This window comes from Dermochelys coriacea, chromosome 12 (assembly GCF_009764565.3).
Source record: "Dermochelys coriacea isolate rDerCor1 chromosome 12, rDerCor1.pri.v4, whole genome shotgun sequence".
NCBI classification, from domain to species: Eukaryota; Metazoa; Chordata; order Testudines; family Dermochelyidae; genus Dermochelys; species Dermochelys coriacea.
The window spans coordinates 1,912,683-1,935,145 of record NC_050079.1 but is presented as its reverse complement, the minus strand read 5'-3'; the positions used below and the strand labels follow the sequence as shown (position 1 = coordinate 1,935,145).

Here is a 22,463-nt window from a genome sequence, read left to right as displayed (position 1 = left end):
GTTGTTCAGACCATGGACATTCCGTCTGCAGGCAGTGGTCATCCAACTTTGGAAAACACCTGATGAAGAGGTGAGCGTTCCTGACTACAAAATTGCAAGAGGCCATGTGGCCAAGGAGTTGTAGGCAATCTCGTGCAGTGACCTGTGGACTGTTGTACAGCTTGGCAACCAAAAGGTTGATGGTGTTGAGCAGATGGAGTGGGAGAGATGCTATTCTTTTGCGTGAGTCGAAATGTGCTCCTATGAACTCCAGTTGTGGGATGGGAATGAGTGTAGATTTTCTTTGTTCATTTGCAGGCCAAGAGCATGGAAACATTGGACTGCCCGTTGTGTAGACTGAACGGCTTCTTGGAGGGTCCTGGCTTTGAAAAGGTAGTTATCGAGGTGGTAAAAATTATGATTCCCTGCCTTCTGAGATGAGCTGTTATAACTGAAAGAAATTTGAAAAAGACATGAGGCACAGTCGAGAGACCAAAAGGTAGGACCCTGTACTGGTAGCGTTGTGAGCCCAGAATGAAGCAAATAAAATGTCTATGGGCAGGATGTATGGTCACATGAAGCGCCCTGCAGGTCAAGGGCTGAAAACCAATCTCCCTGCTTCAGTGCTGGGATTATGGTTGCAAGAGTCAATTTTTTAAAATTTTTTTTTAAATAATGAATTTGTTGAGGCATCTGAAGTCAACAATGGGTTGCCATCCCCCAGTTTGCTTTTCTGCTAAAAGTAATGGGAGTAGAACTCTTTTCTTCTGTGTTGGTCGATCACTAGTTCTACTGCTCCTAATTAGAGGAGATGATGCACATCTTGGTGGAGCAGTTGTTCATGAGAGGGGTCCCTGAAAAGGGAAAGGGTGGGGGGCAAAGATAGGAAGGGAATGGGCACTGAAGTAGGGATGATGTTTTCTATACTCTCGCCCACATCTTCAAATTTGCTTATTAGTGGAAGGGAGTTGACATGGAGCCAATGAATTGGTACAGCGATAATGTTGTTCATGTGGTCCATGACTTTGTTGAGTATATGTCGGGTAATGTGGACATTGATTAGGTTGGTATCTCTTTTGTCTCCTCCTATTTGTAGGGGTTTGGATACAGAGATCATAATGTTGCTCTCGAGTCCTTCATGGAGTGAAGCACATCATTGATGTTACTGGCAAATAGTTTTCCACATCAAAAGGGAGATCTTCGTTGGTATTCTGAACTGCGCGAAGAAAAGAAGACAACAAAAGCCATGAAGCTTGATGCATCATAACTGCTGTAGCAGTGGATCTTGCAGCTGTATTAGCAACATCAAGCACAGCTTGTAGTGTGGTACTGGAGATGATTTACCCGTCAGAGACTATGGCTTTAAACTGATTTTTTTTTTTTTTGTTCTCTGGAATGTCATCAATAAAGTCCATGAGTTTCTCATAGTTTTTGTGGTCATGTTTTGCCAGAACGGACAAATAATTAGATATCCAGAATTGTAATGTGGACGAAGCATACACTTTATGATCAAACAGGTGCAGCTTTTTACTGTCTTTAACAGTTGGGGTAGACCTGGGAAACTGGTGTTTGTTCTTTTGGTTAGCTGCCTCTACTACCAAGGAGTTTGGCGCTGGGTGAGTAAAAAGGAACTCAGACTCTTTGGAAGGAATAAAATATTTCCAGTCAGCTCGCTTACAGGTAAGTGTGCTAACAGTCTGCCATATAGTTTTGGCAGGATCCATTATGGCTGAATTTATAAGTAAGGCAATCTTGGATATGGATGTAGGTTGCAGGAGATCAGTCATCTCATGCTGATTTTCAGAAACTTCCTCCAGATTAATCCTCAACTCGTTGGCGACTCTTTTGAAGAGGTCTTGAAATTTTAAGAAATCATCCGACCGTGTTGGTGGGGCAGGCAGTATAGCCTCATCCTGTGTGGATACGGGCTCCAGAAGGGTTGGGGAAGCATATGTAGCGTGTTCATCGAAGTGTGGAGTAACAGCTTGTTGTTGTGTCTCATTCGTAGCCGTATGCACTGTGGTGTATGGTGGCGAGGTGGCATTGCTCCTATTTCTGGCATCTTGGTTATCATAGTGGAATTGCTTATATGGTGCCCACAGACCTCAGTATTGCTACTGACAGGGGAAGGACATAGATGGTGCCATCCATGGGTTTGTATACTAGGGAGGGAGGTCTTTGATGAACGAAGACCTAGATTTCGTGTGACCAGTGCTGATTTGGATCTGTGACTGGGAGAACAGGTATGATGAAAAGTCTCCCTGCACTATGGCTTCCTCACCACTAGAAAAGTGAGATACAGGAGGAGACAGCTGTCCAGACTGCATGTGAATGGCCGGAAAAAAAAATAGGTGTCAAGTAGATGAGACTGTAGGTTAGGTGACACCTGTAGGTCCGGTGAATGAATGAACTGCGATGCCGGAGAGCCTGTGTGAATAAACCCTCTGTTAGGAATGCCTGTGGTGCTGGAGGGTCGTTCGGCACCAACGTTCTCTGCACCGTAGCGCTCAATGCATGTGCTGAGGTTGGTGGTGCTGGGAAGGCAAGAACAGCCCGGGTCTGTTCTGGGAAGGTCCTCTGTGCTGGCACCGTGTCCACTGCGGTGCCGAACAGTGCCATGAGAGGGGCAGGCAACTGGAAGCCTGAAGCCTCGGCACCAGGAGCTTGTGCTATCGCTGCAACCAGAGGCGGGATTAGTGCAATGCTGGAGGAACCCGGCGCATCAAAGGTGCTGAGCCGAGATAAGGTCTGCACAGAAGAAAAAGACCTGCTCAGCAACCTTTTTGCTTGCAATGTTTCCCTTCTGGGTGAGGGAGGCGGGTGTTTTCTCTTTTGTCTTTTTTGAAGCGGGAGGGCTGCGGTTCACTGAGGAGCCCGTACCTGGGTCAAAAGCAGGTCCGAGTGACTCCTGCCCAAGAATCATTTTCAGGCGGAGTTCTCGGTCTTTACTTGCCCTGGATTTTAATTTGGAACAATGGGCACATTTCTGAAGAATGAGGGACTCCCCCAGGCATTTTATACACTGGGAGTGATCATCCGAGATAGGGATGGTGTTCCTGCACATAGTGCACTGCTTAAATCCCGGGGAGCCAGGCATATTAGCGTCGGGTGGAGGCTGAGAGGAACAAGGGAGAAACTTCCTTTTTTTTTTTTTTTTTTGAGGAACTTATCTAGTAACTAGAGTGCTAAACTAAGGGGGGAAAGGATGTAGAATGGGTAAGAGAAAAAGTTTTAACGAGTCTGCTGTAGGTCCAACTCCGGCTGGGGATGGTAGAGAAGGAACTGAGGAGTTCGGCCGCGCATGCGCACTATTAAGACAAGACTGGTATGTGAGGCAGGCTCTGCGCATGCGTGGCTGATACGGGTATTGCTGTAAAAGTCTCCAAACAGCGGCACAAGGGCGCACCAACACCAGTGGAGCACCCATAGGGACACCTCTCGAAGAACAACAACTGATACATCATGAAAGGCACACACAGCAGAATACTTACAAGAAGTAGCAATAAAAGCTATAACAAACTGAAAAAAAATTCAAATGTCTGGTACACAGCTTCGTCACAGACAATGCTGCAAATGTATCCAAGATGAGAAGAAATTATTTAGAAGAGAGTGAAGAGAGTCCCAAGCTAATAACATACAGTTGCAGTGCTCATTTGATGCATTTCTTAGCCAAAGACTTCAGTGTTCCAGAAATAAAGGTTAATGTTGTTGAAATTGCAAAATACTTCCATAACAACCACTTTGCACCTACTGCTCTGAAAAAAGTAGGAGAAATCAAGCTCACTCTCCCACAAGTCATGCGATAGAACTCAGTAGTGGTCTGTTTTGAGCACTAGATCAAGAACTAACCTAATCTGATGACAGTTTGTGAACAAAAGCATGAAAAAATAGATGGCATTGTCACAGCCAAAGTTCCCAACACTGGGCTTAAGAGAAAGGTTGAACATACGCTGAGTACCCGGAAGCCTATTTCTGTCGCCTTGAACAAAACGCAGGGAAATAGCTGTTTTATGCCTGACGCTGTTGAAATCTGGAAGGAACTGAGTGAGATCTTAAAAAGAGAAATATGCAATCATAGAATCATAGAATATAGGATTGGAAGGGACCTGAGGAGGTCATCTAGTCCAACCCCCTGCTCAAAGCAGGACCAATCCCCAACTAAATCATCCCAGCCAGGGCTTTGTCAAACCTGACCTTAAAAACCTCTCAGGAAGGGGATTCCACCACCTCCCTAGGTAACACATTCCAGTGCTTCACAACCTCCTAGTAAAAAAGATTTTCCTAAAATCCAACCTAAACCGCCCCCACTGCAACTTGAGACCATCGCTCCTTGTTCTGTCATCTGGTACCACTGAGAACAGTCTAGATCCATCCTCTTTGGCTTTACCCTTTCAGGTAGCTGAAAGCAGCTATCAAATCCCCCCCTCATTCTTTTCTTCTGCAGACTAAACAATCCCAGTTCCCTCAGCCTCTCCTCATAAGTCATGTGCTCCAGCCCCCCTAATCATTTTTGTTGCCCTCTGCAAAAACAGAGTTAATTTACAACCATCAAAAAAACGAATGAAACAAGCACTATCTCCAGCTCATTTTCTTGCAAATATTCTCAATACTCAGTACCAGGTCAAACCTTAACTGCTGAAGAGGAGTTGGCTATGACATGGACATCCAGCAATCATCCCTCCATAATGCCAACTATAATAAATTTCAGAGCTAAGGGTGAACCATTCAAGAAATATATGTTTGCTGATGATGTTTTAAAGAAAGTCACACCAGTGACCTGGTGGAAGTCACTTAAGCACTTGGATTCAGAGACTGTGGAAGTGATAATCTCACTTTTAACAGCAGTAGCTTCTTTTGCTGGTGTAGAAAGAATATTTTCTTCCTTTGGACTAATTCATTCCAAACTGAGAAATCGTTTGGGACCTGAAAAAGCAGGAAAGATTGTTTTTCTTTTCCAGATTATGAACAAACAGGAAAATAAAGGTGAAGACGACCGAGTTAGCTGCAGAAGCCAATATTTTATGTTGACCTAGCTGACAGAGTCGATTTAATTTTTGTGGTTTTTTTAATTCAATTTAAACAATTTTAACAAAAACAAACCTGATTTTAAAAAAAACTTGAATGTTTAACTAAATTAAAAAATTCATATGCTTGTTTTGTTAAAATATTATATGTTTGCTATTGAAGAAAAAAATCCAGCATAATGTTGCTTAGCATGCATCTGAAGAAGTAGATATTCACCCATGAAAGCTTATGCTCCAATACATCTGTTAGTCTGTAAGGTGCCACAGGAGTCTTTGCTGCTTTTACAGAATAACGTTGTTTTAGTTAAATAAAACAATTTAAATATCTGTCTGGTGATGTTCTCCTCCTAATACAGCATGGCAAGAAAATCCTCCAAATATTAATCATTAACCTGTTGAATTAAAGATAGTTCACCTCCCAATGACTTCATAAATATCTGCGTCAATTACCTTTGGTAAATGAAATAACCAAACAAGCATTCATTTTCTGATATAGCTGTAAAACTAATCTGAAAAGTTTTCAAAATAAATCATTTTAAAAATGTATAGTGTGTAACTTCTAAAAATGAAACCTACATCTATTTCTGAGTTGTGAAGAATATGTATTAAGGTTATAACAACCAACAAGAATGCACCTTTATGTAGAAATCCATTTTTAAATCGAGTCTTCCTAACTAGTGATTTAAATCCTCATTTAAATCAAATCCACCCTGCTGTAAACCCTGTCTGATTAGCGTACCAAAGTGATCCCAGTCCTCATGCAGATTCTGAATCTCAAGCTGGTTCCGACCCTCAGTAAAGATGGGCTTGGGGTTCTTCTCAAAGCCTCCCGAGAGGATGCCACCTTGCCAACTGCGGATATAGATCCTGCCGTCTGGGTCCACGATAGCTGCAGAGGAAACATGAGACCATGTGAAAGGATTGGGAAGTGCAGGACAAATTACAACTTTGTTTATATCAAAACAGACCATCCTCCCCACACAGAGAGGCTGGGAATACAAAAATGACTAACAAATCAGTCAGTGAAGAGAATTCACTAGAGAGTGAATCAGGCCCTCAGGTCAGAGAGCTGGGTTCCCAGGGGAGCATAAACATTACTTACTAGTTGCGGAAATGCTTGCTAGAGAAAGAGAGACAGACAGTGTGTGTGTGTGTGCGCGCGCGCGCGCGCGAGAGAGAGAGAGTTTTCCACTTCCCAGCACTGGTATCCCTATCTGCGCTCTCGTTCAAGGGAGCCAAAAGCCAGGTGTGTGGGGAGGGAAGGGTAGTTATCTCAAGTACTCTGGTTGCCCCCTACTGCTCAATGATATGCAAATGCCATTGTAAAGCCTTAACTTCAGCTGAAAGAGAGAAATACATGGCCCATATGGGCACAGCAGCCTCCAAGGAGAACATAATAGCAAGGTTAGCACAATCCCTCCAGAGCATGTGGTACATAGTTGATGCATCCAACAGAGATGCAACCACCTGTAAAGCAAGAGTCAAAATCATTCCCAAGCCACAATCTGCTATCTGAGCTAGTAAACCCAAAAGAGCTCATCTTTTGTGGCACGAGTTTATATTTGAGTAAATATACAACTATTCCCCACCTCAACTCTGAGAGAGAGCACTCAGAACAAGTGAGCCTGAACGCAAGGCACATTCCTGGCAGAGTTCAGGTCTGCACACATCAGCTCTGCCTCTCCAGCCAGCCTTGACTTTGGAAGGATAGAGAGAGTTCACCAGCAAAATAAAACAAAGTGGGAGAGTCCTCACTTGGTGTGTTGCTCTCTAGTGGCTTCTTCAAGGGACGTGTCAAGAGGTAAAAGTGCTCACAGCCGTGCAGCGGGATACTGACCGGCTCCTCACTGGAGAGACCCAGCTCGTAGGCCCACTGAAACCAGAAAGGGTTAGTTGGGATGGAAGTGACAGGGAGAAAGCCGAGTCACAGGCCTATTCTGTCTTCATCCGAGAGCTTTTGCTACAGCACCAGAGAGCAGGTCCATGCCTACGCTGCTGCAATATTGCCTAAGACAGAGAAGGAATTATTTACTTTTTTCCCCCCTCTCTACTTAGATTATAAGATCTTTGGGGAAGGAAACATCTTTTTGTTGTGTCCGAACAGCAACTAGCACAATGGGGGCCTAGTCCATGACTGAGGCTTCTAGGTGCTATCATGATATAAAATAAACAAGACAAAGATGAAGAAGAAGAATTTATACAGTGAAGCCACTATTGGTTTGGCTTCTGAAGAAAACATAATAGACAATGATTCTTCTCTTGGGCTCCTGGACTGCTGGGGTCCCATGTTATCAAGGTGGCCAGTTGCAGGCTGAGAAACATCAACTGGCAAATATATCTTCAGGGCTGACAAGCTGTGACAGTTAAAATGAGGGAGATTTTAAGAAACATTATGGAGATTCAGTAGTCTCATTAAGAGTCACAGCAAAGTCCTTCACCTTAGAAAGATGTGCCCCTCCCATTGAGAGAGACTTGGCAGGTGTGTATTGCCATACTGCAGGATGCTTCTCAGCAGGTTGCCACTTAGATTACAGTGCCAAGCAAACAACATGCACCAGTCTCCTCTTAGAGTATATCTACACTACGAAATTAGGTTGAATTTATAGAAGTCGACTTTTTAGAAAGCAATTTTACAGTCAATTGCGTGTGTCCCCACTAAGCACATTAAGTCGGCGGAGTGCATCCACAGAACCGAGGCTTGCAACGACTTTCGGAGCGTTGCACTGTGGGTAGCTATCCCACAGTTCCCACAGTCTCTGCCGCCCATTGAAATTCTGGGTTGAGCTCCCAATGCCTGATGCAGCAAAAACATTGTCGCGAGTGGTTTTGGGTACATGTTGTCAGTTGCCCCTCCTTCCGTGAAAGCAACAGCAGACAATCATTTCGCGCCTTTTTTCCGTGCGGGCACCATACTGCTTTCAGCAGACGGTGCAGTAGGACTGATAACTATTGTCATCGAACAACCGCTTCCACTGCCACTCTCACTCTGCCCTCCTGCTCTGGCAGCAGACGGTGCAGTAGGTCGGAAAAACTGGTCTTCCGACCACCGCTTCCGCTGCCACTCTGCTCTCCTGGTGGTCTCACAGGTCCTCTATATGACCGTCATCATCCACCGCTTCCACTGCAACTCTGCTCTCCTGCTCTTGTCTCACCATACCTTGGCAAGCGTGCAGCCCGCTCAGCTGTTGTGTCGTGGCAGCAGACGGTGCAGTAGGTCTCCAAAACTGGTCATCCAACCATTGCTTCCTCTGCAACTCTGCTCTCCTGCAGACGCCATACCACAGGAAGCATGGAGCCCACTCAGATCACCGCGGCAGTTATGAGCATTTTAAACACCTCGCGCATTATCATGAAGTATATGCGGAACCAGAACCTGCAAAAGCAGGCGAGGAGGCGATGGCAGCGCGGTGACAAGAGTGATGAGGACATGGACACAGACTTCTCTCAAAGCATGGGCCCTGGCAATTTGGACATCATGGTGGTAATGGGGCAGGTTCATGCCATGGAACACTGATTCTGGGTCTGAGAAACAAGCACAGACTGGTGGGACCGCATACTGTTGCGGGTCTGGGATGATTCCCAGTGGCTGAGAAACTTTCACATGCGTAAGGGCACTTTCATGGAGGTTTGTGACTTGCTTTCCCCTGCCCTGAAGTGCAAGAATACCAAGATGAGAGCATCCCTGACAGTTAACAAGTGAGTGATGATAGCCCTTTGGAAGCTTACAATGCCAGACCGGTCAGTCGGGAATCAATTTGGAGGGGGCAAATCTACTGTGGGGGCTGCTGTGATCCAAGTAGCCAATGCAATCACTGAGCTGCTGCTATCAAGGGTAGTGACTCTGGGAAATGTGCAGGTCATAGTGGATGGCTTTCCTGCAATGGGATTCCCTAACTGTGGTGGGGTGATAGACGGAACGCATATCCCTATCTTGGGACCGGAGAACCAAGGCAGCCAGTACATAAACCGAAAGGGGTACTTTTCAATGGTGCTGCAAGCACTGGTGGATCACAAAGGACATTTCACCAACATCAAACGTGGGATGGCCGGGAAAGGTTCATGATGCTCACATCTTCAGGAACTCTGGTCTGTCTGAAGAGCTGCAGCAAGGGAGTTACTTTCCAGAACAGAAAATAACTGTTAGGGATGTTGAAATGCCTATAGTTACCCCTGGGGACCCAGGCTACCCCTTAATGCCATGGCTCATGAAGCCATACACAGGCAGCCTGGACAGCAGGAAGGAGGAGTTCAGTTATAGGCTGAGCAAGTGCAGAATTGTGGTAGAATGTGCATTTGGACTTTTAAAAGCACGCTGGCACAGTTCACTGACTCAGTTAGTCCTCAGCAAAACCAATATTCCCTTTGTTATTACTGCTTGCTGTGTGAGCCACAATATCTTTGAGAGTAAGGGGGACACATTTACGGCGGGGTGGGAAGTTGAGGCAAATAGCCTGGCTGCTGATTACGGGCAACCAGACACCGGGGTGGTTAGAAGAGCACAGCAGGGTGAGCTGCGCATCTGAGAAGCTTTGTAAACCAGTTTCATGGCTGACCAGGTTAGGTGACAGTTCTGTTTGTTTCTCCTTGATGAAAACCCCCCCCTTGGTTCACAACTTCCCTGTAAGCCAACCACCCTCCCCTCCCCACTTGGATCACTGCTTGCAGAGGCAATAAAGTCGTTTCAAATTCATGCATTCTTTATTAACTCATCACACAAATAGGGAGATAACTTCTAAGGTAGCCCGGGAGGGGTGGGTGAGGAGGGAAGGACAAGGCCACACTGCACTTCAAAACTTATTGAATGCCAGCCTTCTGTTGCTTGGGCAGTCCTCTGGGGTGGAGCGGTTGGGTGGCCGGAGCCCCCTCCCTACCCGTTCTTGGGCATCTGGGTGAAGAGGAACTTGGGGAGGAGGACGGTTGGTTATACAGGGGCTGCAGTGGCGGTCTGTGCTCCTGCTGCCTTTCCTGCACCTCAACCATACGCTGGACCATATCAGTTTGATCCTCCAGTAGCCTCAGCATTGCATCCTGCCTCCTCTCATTACACTGCCGGCACCTCTCCTGTTGCTCCAGCCATCTGTCCTCGTATGCATTTTGTGCTTTCCGGGACTCTGACAATGTCTGCCTCCACACATTCTGCTGTGCTCTTTCAGTGCAGGAGGAATGCATGAGCTCAGAGAACATTTCATCTTGAGTGCATTTTTTTCACCTTTTCATCTGCGCTAGCCTCTGGGACGGAGATGATAGCGGCATTTGCAGCTGTGGGAGGAAAAAAGGGAAAGTAGTATTTAAAAAGACACACTGACCATTTAAAAGGAGGGGCTGATGTTTTCAGGTTAATGTGCAGCACAAACCCAACTAAACCCCCTCAACACCCAATTCTCTGGGATGATCGCTTCACCCCTCTCCCCCACTGCATGGCTAACAGCGGGGATGATTTCTTTTCAGCCACAGGCAAACAGCCCAGCAGGAATGGCCACCTCTGAATGTCCCCTGAATAAAATTCCCCTATTTCAACCAGATGACCATGAATGATATCACTCTCCTGAGGATAACACAGAGAGATAAAGAACAGATGTTGCTTGAATACCAGCAAACACCAGGACCATACGCTGCCATGCTTTCTTATGCAACGATTCCAGACTACGTGCTACTGGCCTGGCCTGGTAAAGTGTCCTACCATGGAAGACGCAATAAGGCTGCCCTCCCCAGAAACCTTTTGCAAAGGCTTTGGGAGTACCTCCAGGAGAGCTTCATTGAGATGTCCCTGAAGGATTTCCGCTCCATCCCCAAACACGTTAACAGACTTTTCCAGTAACTGTACTGGCTGCGAATGCATCCCAAGTCTTCAGGGCAAATTCGTCATTAAACACACTTGCTTTTAAACCGTGTATTATATTTACAAAGGTACACTCACCAGAGGCGCCTTCTCCACCTTCAAGGTCCGGGAGCCCAGATTAGGAGGGTGCTGTCTCCAGGGTGATCAACAGTTCCTGGCTGTTGGGGAGAACGGTTTCTCCGCTTGCCTGATGTGCGCTATCATCTTCCTCGGCCTCAAAATCCTCATCCCTATTGCGTGAGACTCCTTTGCAGGAGTCCACGAACAGGGGTGGGGTATTTGTAGGGGCACCCCCTAGAATTGCATGCAGCTCATCATAGAAGCGGCATGTCTGGGGGTTTGACCCCGAGTGGGCGTTTGCCTCTTCGATAGGCTTGCCTGAGCTCCTTAAGTTTCACGAGGCACTGCTGCGGGTCCCTATTATAGCCTCTGTCCTTCATGCCCTTGGAGATTTTTTCAAATATTTTGGCATTTCGTCTTTTGGAATGGAGTTCTGATAGCACGGATTCTTCTCCCCATGCAGCGATCGGATCCAGTACTTCCTGTTCGGTCCATGCTGAAGCTCTTTTACGATTCTGGGACTCCATGGTCACCTGTGCTGATGAGATCTGCACGGTCACCTATGCTGATCAGCTTGCCACGCTGGCCAAACAGGAAATGAAATTCAAAAGTTTGCGGGGGCTTTTCCTGTCTACCTGGCCAATGCATCTGAGTTGAGAGTGCTGTCCAGAGCGGTCACAATGGAGCACTCTGGGATAGTTCCCAGAGGCCAATACCATCGAATTGCATCCACACTATCCCAAATTTGACCCAGCGATGTCGATTTAAGTGCTAATCCCCTCGTCAGGGAGGAGTACAGAAATCTATTTTAAGAGCCCATTAAGTCGACAAAAATGGCTTCGTCGTGTGGACAGGTGCAGGGTTAAATTGATCTAACGCTGCTAAATTCGACCTAAACTCGTAGTGTAGACCAGGGCTTAAATATAACTACCGTTCTGGGGTATGCCTTTAGCATGCCTTTGATGTACTGCAGCAGACCAGGCCAAAGTGAACCTTAACATTATAGAAAAGGAGTACTTGTGGCACCTTAGAGACTAACAAATTTATTAGAGCATAAGCTTTCGTGAGCTACAGCTCACTTCATCGGATGCATTTGGTGGAAAAAAACAGAGGAGAGATTTATATACACACACACACACAGAGAACATGAAACAATGGGTTTATCATACACACTGTAAGCAGAGTGATCACTTAAGATAAGCCATCACCAGCAGCAGGGTGGGGAAAAAGGAGGAAAACCTTTCATGGTGACAAGCAAGGTAGGCTAATTCCAGCAGTTAACAAGAATATCTGAGGAACAGTGTGGGGTGGGGTGGGGTGGGGGGGAGAAATACCATGGGGAAATAGTTTTACTTTGTGTAATGACTCATCCATTCCCAGTCTCTATTCAAGCCTAAGTTAATTGTATCCAGTTTGCAAATTAATTCCAATTCAGCAGTCTCTCCTTGGAGTCTGTTTTTGAAGCTTTTTTGTTGAAGGATAGCCACTCTTAGGTCTGTGATCGAGTGACCAGAGAGATTGAAGTGTTCTCCAACTGGTTTTTGAACGTTATAATTCTTGACGTCTGATTTGTGTCCATTCATTCTTTTACGTAGAGACTGTGTTCCCGTAACCCACCCAGCAATATTGTTAATCTATCCAACTATACTCTTAGCCCAGCAGAAGAATCTGTCCTATCTTGGGGCCTCTCCTTTTGCCCCTCCACCCCCACGAACATGATACAGTTCTGTGGTGACCTAGAATCCTATTTTCGACGTCTCAGACTCAAGGAATATTTCCAACACACCTCTGACCAACATATTAACCCACAGAGACCTTCCTGCCAACACTACAAAAAGAAGGATTCTGGGTGGACTCCTCCTGAAGGTCGAAACAGCAGCCTGGATTTCTACATAGAGTGCTGCCGCCGACGTGCACGAGCTGAAATTGTGGAAAAGCAGCATTGCTTACCCCATAACCTCAGCCATGCAGAACACAGTGCCATCCACAGCCTCAGAAACAACTCTGACATCATAATCAAAAAGGCTGACAAAGGAGGTGCTGTCGTCATCATGAATAGGTCGGAGTATGAACAAGAGGCTACTAGGCAGCTCTCCAACACCACTTTCTACAAGCCATTACCCTCTGATCCCGCTGAGAGTTACCAAAAGAAACTACAGCATTTGCTCAAGAAACTCCCTGAAAAAGCACAAGAACAAATCCGCACAGACACACCCCTAGAATCCCGACCTGGGGTATTCTATCTGCTACCCAAGATCCATAAACCTGGAAATCCTGGACGCCCCATCATCTCAGGCATTGGCACTCTGACAGCAGGATTGTCTGGCTATGTAGACTCCCTCCTCAGGCCCTTCGTTACCAGCACTCCCAGCTATCTTCGAGACACCACTGACTTCCTGAGGAAACTACAGTCCATTGGTGATCTTCCTAAAAAAAATCCTAGCTACTATGGATGTAGAAGCCTCTACACCAACATTCCACACAAAGATGGGCTACAAGCCGTCAGGAACAGTATCCCTGATACTGTCACGGCTAACCTGGTGGTTGAACTTTGTAACTTTGTCCTCACCCATAACTATTTCACATTTGGTGACAATGTATACCTTCAAATCAGCGGCACTGCGATGGGTACACGCATGGCCCCACAGTATGCCAACATTTTTATGGCTGACTTAGAACAACGCTTCCTCAGCTCTCGTCCCCTAATGCCCCTACTCTACTTGCGCTACATTCATAGAATCATAGAATATCAGGGTTGGAAGGGACCCCAGAAGGTCATCTAGTCCAACCCCCTGCTCAAAGCAGGACCAAGTCCCAGTTAAATCATCCTAGCCAGGGCTTTGTCAAGCCTGACCTTAAAAACCTCTAAGGAAGGAGATTCTACCACCTCCCTAGGTAACGCATTCCAGTGTTTCACCACCCTCTTAGTGAAAAAGTTTTTCCTAATATCCAATCTAAACCTCCCCCATTGCAACTTGAGACCATTACTCCTCGTTCTGTCATCTGCTACCATTGAGAACAGTCTAGAGCCATCCTCTTTGAAACCCCCTTTCAGGTAGTTGAAAGCAGCTATCAAATCCCCCCTCATTCTTCTCTTCTGCAGACTAAACAATCCCAGCTCCCTCAGCCTCTCCTCATAAGTCATGTGCTCTAGACCCCTAATCATTTTTGTTGCCCTTCGCTGTACTCTTTCCAATTTATCCACATCCTTCTTGTAGTGTGGGGCCCAAAACTGGACACAGTACTCCAGATGAGGCCTCACCAGTGTCGAATAGAGGGGAACGATCACGTCCCTCGATCTGCTCGCTATGCCCCTACTTATACATCCCAAAATGCCATTGGCCTTCTTGGCAACAAGGGCACACTGCTGACTCATATCCAGCTTCTCGTCCACTGTCACCCCTAGGTCCTTTTCCGCAGAACTGCTGCCGAGCCATTCGGTCCCTAGTCTGTAGCGGTGCATTGGATTCTTCCATCCTAAGTGCAGGACCCTGCACTTATCCTTATTGAACCTCATTAGATTTCTTTTGGCCCAATCCTCCAATTTGTCTAGGTCCTTCTGTATCCTATCCCTCCCCTCCAGCGTATCTACCACTCCTCCCAGTTTAGTTTCATCCGCAAATTTGCTGAGAGTGCAATCCACACCATCCTCCAGATCATTTATGAAGATATTGAACAAAACGGGCCCCAGGACCGACCCCTGGGGCACTCCACTTGACACCGGCTGCCAACTAGACATGGAGCCATTGATCACTACCCGTTGAGCCCGACAATCTAGCCAGCTTTCTACCCACCTTATAGTGCATTCATCCGGCCCATACTTCCTTAACTTGCTGACAAGAATGCTGTGGGAGACCGTGTCAAAAGCTTTGCTAAAGTCAAGAAACAATACATCCACTGCTTTCCCTTCATCCACAGAACCAGTAATCTCATCATAAAAGGCGATTAGATTAGTCAGGCATGACCTTCCCTTGGTGAATCCATGCTGACTGTTCCTGATCACTTTCCTCTCCTCTAAGTGCTTCAGGATTGATTCTTTGAGGACCTGCTCCATGATTTTTCCAGGGACTGAGGTGAGGCTGACCGGCCTGTAGTTCCCAGGATCCTCCTTCTTCCCTTTTTTAAAGATGGGCACTACATTAGCCTTTTTCCAGTCATCCGGGACTTCCCCCGTTCGCCACGAGTTTTCAAAGATAATGGCCAAGGGCTCTGCAATCACAGCCGCCAATTCCTTCAGCACTCTCGGATGCAATTCGTCCGGCCCCATGGACTTGTGCACGTCCAGCTTTTCTAAATAGTCCCTAACATTGATGACATCTTCATCATCTGGACCCATGGAAAAGAAGCTCTTGAGGAATTCCACCATGATTTCAACAATTTCCATCCCACCATCAACCTCAGCCTGGACCAGTCCACACAAGAGATCCACTTCCTGGACACTACAGTGCTAGTAAGCGATGGTCACATAAACACCACCCTATATCGGAAACCTACTGACCGCTATTCCTACCTACATGCCTCTAGTTTTCATCCAGATCATACCACTCGATCCATTGTCTACAGCCAAGCGCTACGATATAACCGCATTTGCTCCAACCCCTCAGACAGAGACAAACACCTACAAGATCTCTATCATGCATTCCTACAACTACAATACCCACCTGCTGAAGTGAAGAAACAGATTGACAGAGCCAGAAGAGTACCCAGAAGTCACCTACTACAGGACAGGCCCAACAAAGAAAAGAACAGAACGCCACTAGCCATCACCTTCAGCCCCCAACTAAAATCTCTCCAACGCATCATCAAGGATCTACAACCTATCCTGAAGGACGACCCATCACTCTCACAGATCTTGGGAGACAGGCCAGTGCTTGCTTACAGACAGCCCCCCAGTCTGAAGCAAATACTCACCAGCAACCACACACCACACAACAGAACCACTAACCCAGGAACCTATCCTTGCAACAAAGCCCGTTGCCAACTCTGTCCACATATCTATTCAGGGGATACCATCATAGGGCCTAATCACATCAGCCACACTATCAGAGGCTCGTTCACCTGCGCATCTACCAATGTGATATATGCCATCATGTGCCAGCAATGCCCCTCTGCCATGTACATTGGCCAAACTGGACAGTCTCTACGTAAAAGAATGAATGGACACAAATCAGACGTCAAGAATTATAACATTCAAAAACCAGTTGGAGAACACTTCAATCTCTCTGGTCACTCGATTACAGACCTAAGAGTGGCTATCCTTCAACAAAAAAGCTTCAAAAACAGACTCCAAGGAGAGACTGCTGAATTGGAATTAATTTGCAAACTGGATACAATTAACTTAGGCTTGAATAGAGACTGGGAATGGATGAGTCATTACACAAAGTAAAACTATTTCCCCATGTTATTTCTCCCCCCCACCCCACCCCACCCCACACTGTTCCTCTGATATTCTTGTTAACTGCTGGAATTAGCATACCTTGCTTGTCACCATGAAAGGTTTTCCTCCTTTTTCCCCACCCCTGCTGCTGGTGATGGCTTATCTTAAGTGATCACTCTCCTTACAGTGTGTATGATAAACCCATTGTTTCATGTTCTCTGTGTGTGTATATAAATCTCTCCTCTGTTTTTTCCACCAAATGCATCCGATGAAGTGAGCTGTAGCTCACGAAAGCTTATGCTCAAATAAATTTGTTAGTCTCTAAGGTGCCACAAGTACTCCTTTTCTTTTTGCGAATACAGACTAACACGGCTGCTACTCTGAAACTTAACATTATAATATGTATGAAACTGCAGAGAAAATACAGAACATATACACTTCTTTATAAAGTAAAAATACTATTAAATGCAAATACATGGGTGGCAGAAACTTAGCACTGCTTGTTAGAACTGCTCTAATTAGGTCAGAGATAGCATGGAGACAGCGAGTGTGAACTCAGCTATTTCGGGATGTAACCAATATTTTCCTATTTTTGAGGCTGACAAGTGTTTGTTCATTCTGAAGAAATATGACATGCTCTTTTCACTGGTTACTAAATGATCTCCTCCTCTGCTATTACAGCTACCGAATACACTGGGAGTATTTACAAGAGGACACAGAGGGGGAAATTCCCATCTGATCTAACCTGCCCAGCACAGTTGACAAAATACTGGCATTCAATCTGTCCTCTGTCAGTCTCCACTCCAGTCACACAACCCTTTTGGACCACGACATGGCTGATGCTTGTCCGCTCATGGATCTGGACACCTGCATAGAGAGGTCAGAGAAAGGAGTCAGGATACCACAGGCCTTACTAATAGGATGAAAAATCAGGCTGCTAACCCCAAAGCCAAATTAACAGCCTCTCCTCCATTTCAGACACAGGCATTTCATATTTCTAGATGAAACCCTCTGATAGTGAAAACAGCAGAAGGGCTTGCGTACAACGAAGCAGGACAGATCCTGCAATGCAGTGAGCTGGAGTTACAGCCTTTTTAGCATGAGACTTATACTGGGTGACAGGAGCAAACAAATAGGGAGCACAGATGGCATTTAAGGAGGAAGGAAGTGTGAACAAGGAACTCTGTAAACCAGAGTAAAGACTCTATAAACTTTATTTATAAATGCTGGAGTCTTAAGTTTGGATGGTGGCACAGATACAAAAGCTAATGGTTATTTCAAGGGAACACAGCCATTTTTGCCCCAGTTAGTGAATGACACTGAAAATAAGCGGGCCTCAGAAATCCAGCTGGCAAACAGAAGTTCCAGCCAATGCAGTTCTGGGGCATCCAACTGGGTGGCACTTAGTGAGACTAACAATGTATTTTTCTCACAGACAATGACATGAGGTCATAAGTACAATACTAAGAGATGCTAAATTATAAGAATAGCACTTCCAGAGCATTGAAGGCAATTGGCTGTTGGCCTCATGCCTTGCTATACACAAAGAACATGACGCTGCCATACAGCCTCCACCTTGGCTTCGGAGCTCGACCTTTGTTCACCTCATAAGCTTCCTCCAATCTGACCAAGTTCCACTCCCATCTCCTTTGCTAAATCATGACTTTGTCCCTTCTTTCAGACCACCACAATCTTACTGAACAAGCTTCCAATGGCATATGCCAGGTCCACCTCCAAATCCCCCAAAATCCACCTGTCCAGTTAAATATTCCAGCTTCTGATCTCACACCCCTCTAGGCTCATATACAATGAAACTGTCCAGACTGGTATGAATCCACTTGTGCCTTTAGACTAAGCTCCCATCTGGGTTTCTACCTATTGTAAAGCACTGTGTAGACTTGTAGGGTTGTATATAAATAACGAATACAGCAGCCTGTGGCGTGTGATTCCTTCTACTAAATATCTCTAAAGATGCAGCACCCAAACAAGATCTGACCTGACTTTAGGGTGGAGAAAAATGGATTTAAAGAATATTTCCTTTAAAGAAATGAGCAGACTTTGGTCATCAAAACAGAATAAGATGAATCCCAAATCTGATACCATCCCTAACAAAGGGTCATTTTCCTTTATAACGACAAGGCAGACATCACACAAAGGAGCTGGCATATTATAGATTAAAAATATTCATACCATTTCGAGAGGCAGCATTTGCCAGAGCAAGACTCACATCGGCAGATGATACGACTGCATCCTCTGGCACATACATGGCACCCACAAGGTCATGAATGTTGATTAGTGGATGTAGTTGTGCCACTCGTTTTGGAGCCATGATTTCACAAGGTATTCCCATTACACTGCCACAGAACACACAGAGGATGCTTGTCATTAGCTTCTCAGGAAAGGCAAGCACAGGAAAAGTTTAAGATCAGGTACAGTTTCTCTCTTATACGTACCTGAGCCTTGAGGCAATGCGTTTCAGGGAGATCAGTCGATCCTGAGTCTGAGCCAGTGAGATAGAGCCTGTCTTCACATAACCTAAGACAATGACCAAAATCAAGTCAAAGTTGGGCAGGCTCTCCAAGCCCTCGTGTTTAACAGCAGAATCATTGCTTCCAATACACAGTAGCCAAGAAAGCTTTCCACATTCATATACTGATTAGCTAGTAACCTACAATTGTTTTACAAGGCACAGTTTAATTTAGACTACTAAAATTATTTTAATCCTGCTTTATACTAAAAGTTACTCAGGTTCATAAAGACAGGTTTCAGAGTAGCAGCCGTGTTAGTCTGTATCCACAAAAAGAAAAGGAGTACTTGTGGCACCTTGGAGACTAACAAATTTATTAGAGCATAAGCTTTTGTGAGCTACAGCTCACCTCATCGGATGCAGGTTCATAAATACTCCCACAGATTATATGACAAACACTCCTGCCCAGTAAAGGAGAAACTGGCAGGGCAAGAAGAGGCTAGAACTAGGGATTCAGACCACTGCCCCATGTGCTCTAATAACTGCTTAATAAGCTGAAGAAAAAACTAACATGCAATAAATGAATGTAAACTTTTTCACACCAAGGTAACTCCATTGGCTTTAATGGACGAATATGACCCTTTAAATATTAAACTTAATTATAGGCAGGGCTGGTAACGCTGACTATTAAGGTTGCCTGACACATTCCACTGTAATACCCTGTTTTCTGTTGCTTATAATTCTGCCAAACAGTAACTGTGTGGGCTGAAATCTTCCATGTCAGCTGTCTGCCTCAAACTGATTTTTTTTTTTTTGGTTAATTTTGAAATTTCAGCCTAAATGATTCAGCCATTCTGAGAATGATGCTAGGGAAAAATTTGTTGCCCATGTTAAAAATTTTTGGCAACCTTTTCTTTTTAAAAGCTAAAGTTTCCCCAGCTTTGGATCAGGGACCTGAAATTTGGCAAAGAGGTGGTCTAAGTGTCAGGGATGTACCTTTTGCTGTCCCTGCGAAAATCAACCAAATTTAACCAAGCTATGCCTTTGAAAAAAATCACAGTTCACACATGCACAGTAGAGACCTGCTAGAGTTTCACATCTAAATCCCTAAAGATTATGTCACCCTGAGCATGCTCTAGCCTGGGGCTAAGCAGGTCTTTCCCTGAAGCTGCAGCTCTGTGCTACTGCAGACTGAATCAGGGCTGGTCACTGGAGGAGGAAGCTGCCCGATTCGAATGCAGAGGGAACAAGACCTGGGAAAGGAATGCCAGGAAGAGTAGATTGGGACAAGTAGCTGGAGGAGAGGGAGAAGAATAGGACTGGCTGGGCAGAGACTAGGAGCTGGGAAGTGGGTGATTGAGATCAGATGAGTTTGGGGGAAGGGAGTGGGGATACTGGGACTGACTGGGTGAGGAAATTGGGATTTGAACCAGAGGTGTTGGGGGAGAGGGAGGAAGGGAGACAGATGTGATGAGGAGATGGAGTTCAGGGGAAGAACTAAGGCTATCTGGGTAAGGAAACTGGGACAAGAAGATGCGGGCGGGGTCACAGAATTGGACAAGAAACCCAAGGAAGGGATTGGACAAGAAACCCAAGGAAGGACACTGGAACTGAGACCCAATGGTAATGGGGAACAGGGTATGTGTCACTGGAGCCTGTCAGTGGACAGAAGGAACAGATGAGGAGCAGGGTGGCAGGGGGACTGGGACTGGTTGGGCAAGGAGCTGGGAATTGGGGGAGGGGAGACAGTCTGGGACAGGGAAAGGTTGGAGGGGGCTAGGCAGAAGGGGTTAGGTTTGGAGACAGCAGGCAGAAAGCTCTGTGCCCACTAGATCACATTCCCCTCCAGATCCCAGAATGTCACCTCAGCTCCCTAAGTCTCAGTGTTCCTCTGCTATTTGTGAAACCCACTGGCAATGTGTCATCCCCTCTAGTTCCGGTCCACAGAAGGTGACAACCTATTACTGCTATCAGTTACTTCATTAGTTGTTGTGGTTTAACTCATATGGTGAATCTAAAGATTTTGACCCTGCTGATGACCCATGTGGGTTTCAATTTGATGCCACACAATGGAATTTCTGTTTTTCTAGTTTGCATATTTAAAAACCTAGGAAAATACATACAAACTATGTTAAAAGTCAAGTACTCAGAACTCCGGAAATGCTAGAATTAAGGATCCCCTGAAACCTTAATTTGGCCCCTTTTGCATATATATGCATCAAGATAGATTATGTGATCATGTAATGAAAGGCTATTTCCCATAGGACCCCAGACTCATTCAGTGCACAAGAGGTACTTGCTCTGGGGGTGAATCACGATAGTGAAGTGGTGAATGAGGCAGAGGATTGTGGGAAGGGAAATGATGATTTCACGGTTCAGGCAGCTGAACGTTTGCCTGAAGAACTGGATTCTACCCCTGCTTCTGTAATGGAGTTCCTATACGATACTAGGCAAATCACTTAAACTTTTCATAGTGCTCGCTAATTGCGTATTTTCTGCATGCCTGACTTGATATCCTGATGTCTGATCTGTTGAAGTGTTGGGTGCTCACAGCTGCAATTAAAATCAATGGAACTGAGATCTGCATTTTGAACACTAAGTGCTATATAATGCTACTGGAACATTTACATCCTAGATGTCTCAAACTGGGCACCCAAAATTAGTGTATATGTTAGACCCTATCTCTAAAAGGGGACTAACACCCCCTGGACTATAAGGTGGATAGAAAGCTGGCTAGATCATCAGGCTCAACAGGTAGCGATCAATGGCTCCATGTCTAGTTGGCAGCCAGTATGAAGAGGAGTGGCCCAAGGGTCGGTCCTCGGGCCGGTTTTGTTCAATATCTTCATTAATGATCTGGAGGATGGCGTGGATTGCACCCTCAAGCTAGTTTGCAGATGACACTAAACTGGGAGGAGAGGTAGATACACTGGAGAGGAGGGATAGGATACAGACCTAGACAAATTAGAGGACTGGGCCAAAAGAAATCTGATGAGGTTCAACAAGGACAAGTGCAGAGTCCTGCACTTAGGACAGAAGAATCCTATGCACCGCTACAGACTAGGGACCAAGTGGCTAGGCTGCAGTTCTGCAGAAAAGGACGTAGGGGTTATAGTGGACAAGAAACTGGATATGAGTCAACAGTGTGTCCTTGTTGCCAAGAAGGCTAACAGCATTTTGGGGTGTATAAGTAGGAGCATTGCCAGCAGATCAAGAGACGTGATCGTTCCCCTCCTTTCGGCATTGGTGAGGCCTCATCTAAAGTACTGTGCCCAGTTTTGGGCCCCACACTACAAGAAGAATGTGGAAAAATTGGAAAGTCTAGCGGAGGGCAACAAAAATGATTAGGGGGCTGGAGCACATGACTTATGAGGAGAGGCTGAAGGAACTGGGATTGTTTAGTCTGCAGAAGAGAAGAATGAGGGGGGATTTGATAGCTGCTTTTAACTACCAGAAAGGGGGTTCAAAACAAGATGGATCTAGGCTGTTCTCAGTGGTAGCAGATGACAGAACAAGGAGTAATGGTCTCAAGTTACATTAGGTGATGTTTAGGTTGGATATTAGGAAAAACTTTTTCACTAGGAGGGTGGTGAAGCACTGGAATGGGTTACCTAGGGAGGTGGTGGAATCTCCTTCCTTAGAGGTTTTTAAGGTCAGGTTTGACAAAGCCCTGGCTGGGATAATTTAGTTGGGGATTAGTCCTGCTTGGAGCAGGGG

At 45.7% G+C, this 22,463-nt stretch overlaps 1 protein-coding gene across 15 annotated transcripts in view; it reads right to left on the bottom strand.

Moving 5' to 3' along the window:
• The window catches only part of PDPR (pyruvate dehydrogenase phosphatase regulatory subunit), a 73,412-nt gene that overhangs the window by 32,260 nt on the left and 18,689 nt on the right, over positions 1-22,463 (bottom strand). For 11 of the 15 annotated variants that reach the window (XM_043495377.1, XM_038368324.2, XM_043495380.1 and 8 more), the window contains 5 exons: positions 18,733-18,814; positions 18,470-18,633; positions 17,025-17,146; positions 6,759-6,876; positions 5,743-5,892 (listed from right to left, as the gene is read on the bottom strand). In XM_043495377.1, the coding sequence (XP_043351312.1) occupies positions 5,743-5,892; positions 6,759-6,876; positions 17,025-17,146; positions 18,470-18,633; positions 18,733-18,814 (636 nt within the window). Of the gene's footprint in view, positions 1-4,812; positions 4,864-5,742; positions 5,893-6,758; positions 6,877-17,024; positions 17,147-18,469; positions 18,634-18,732; positions 18,815-22,463 lie in introns of those variants that run through there. The other 4 variants (XM_043495383.1, XM_038368326.2, XM_043495385.1 and 1 more) reach the window with 4 other exon arrangements.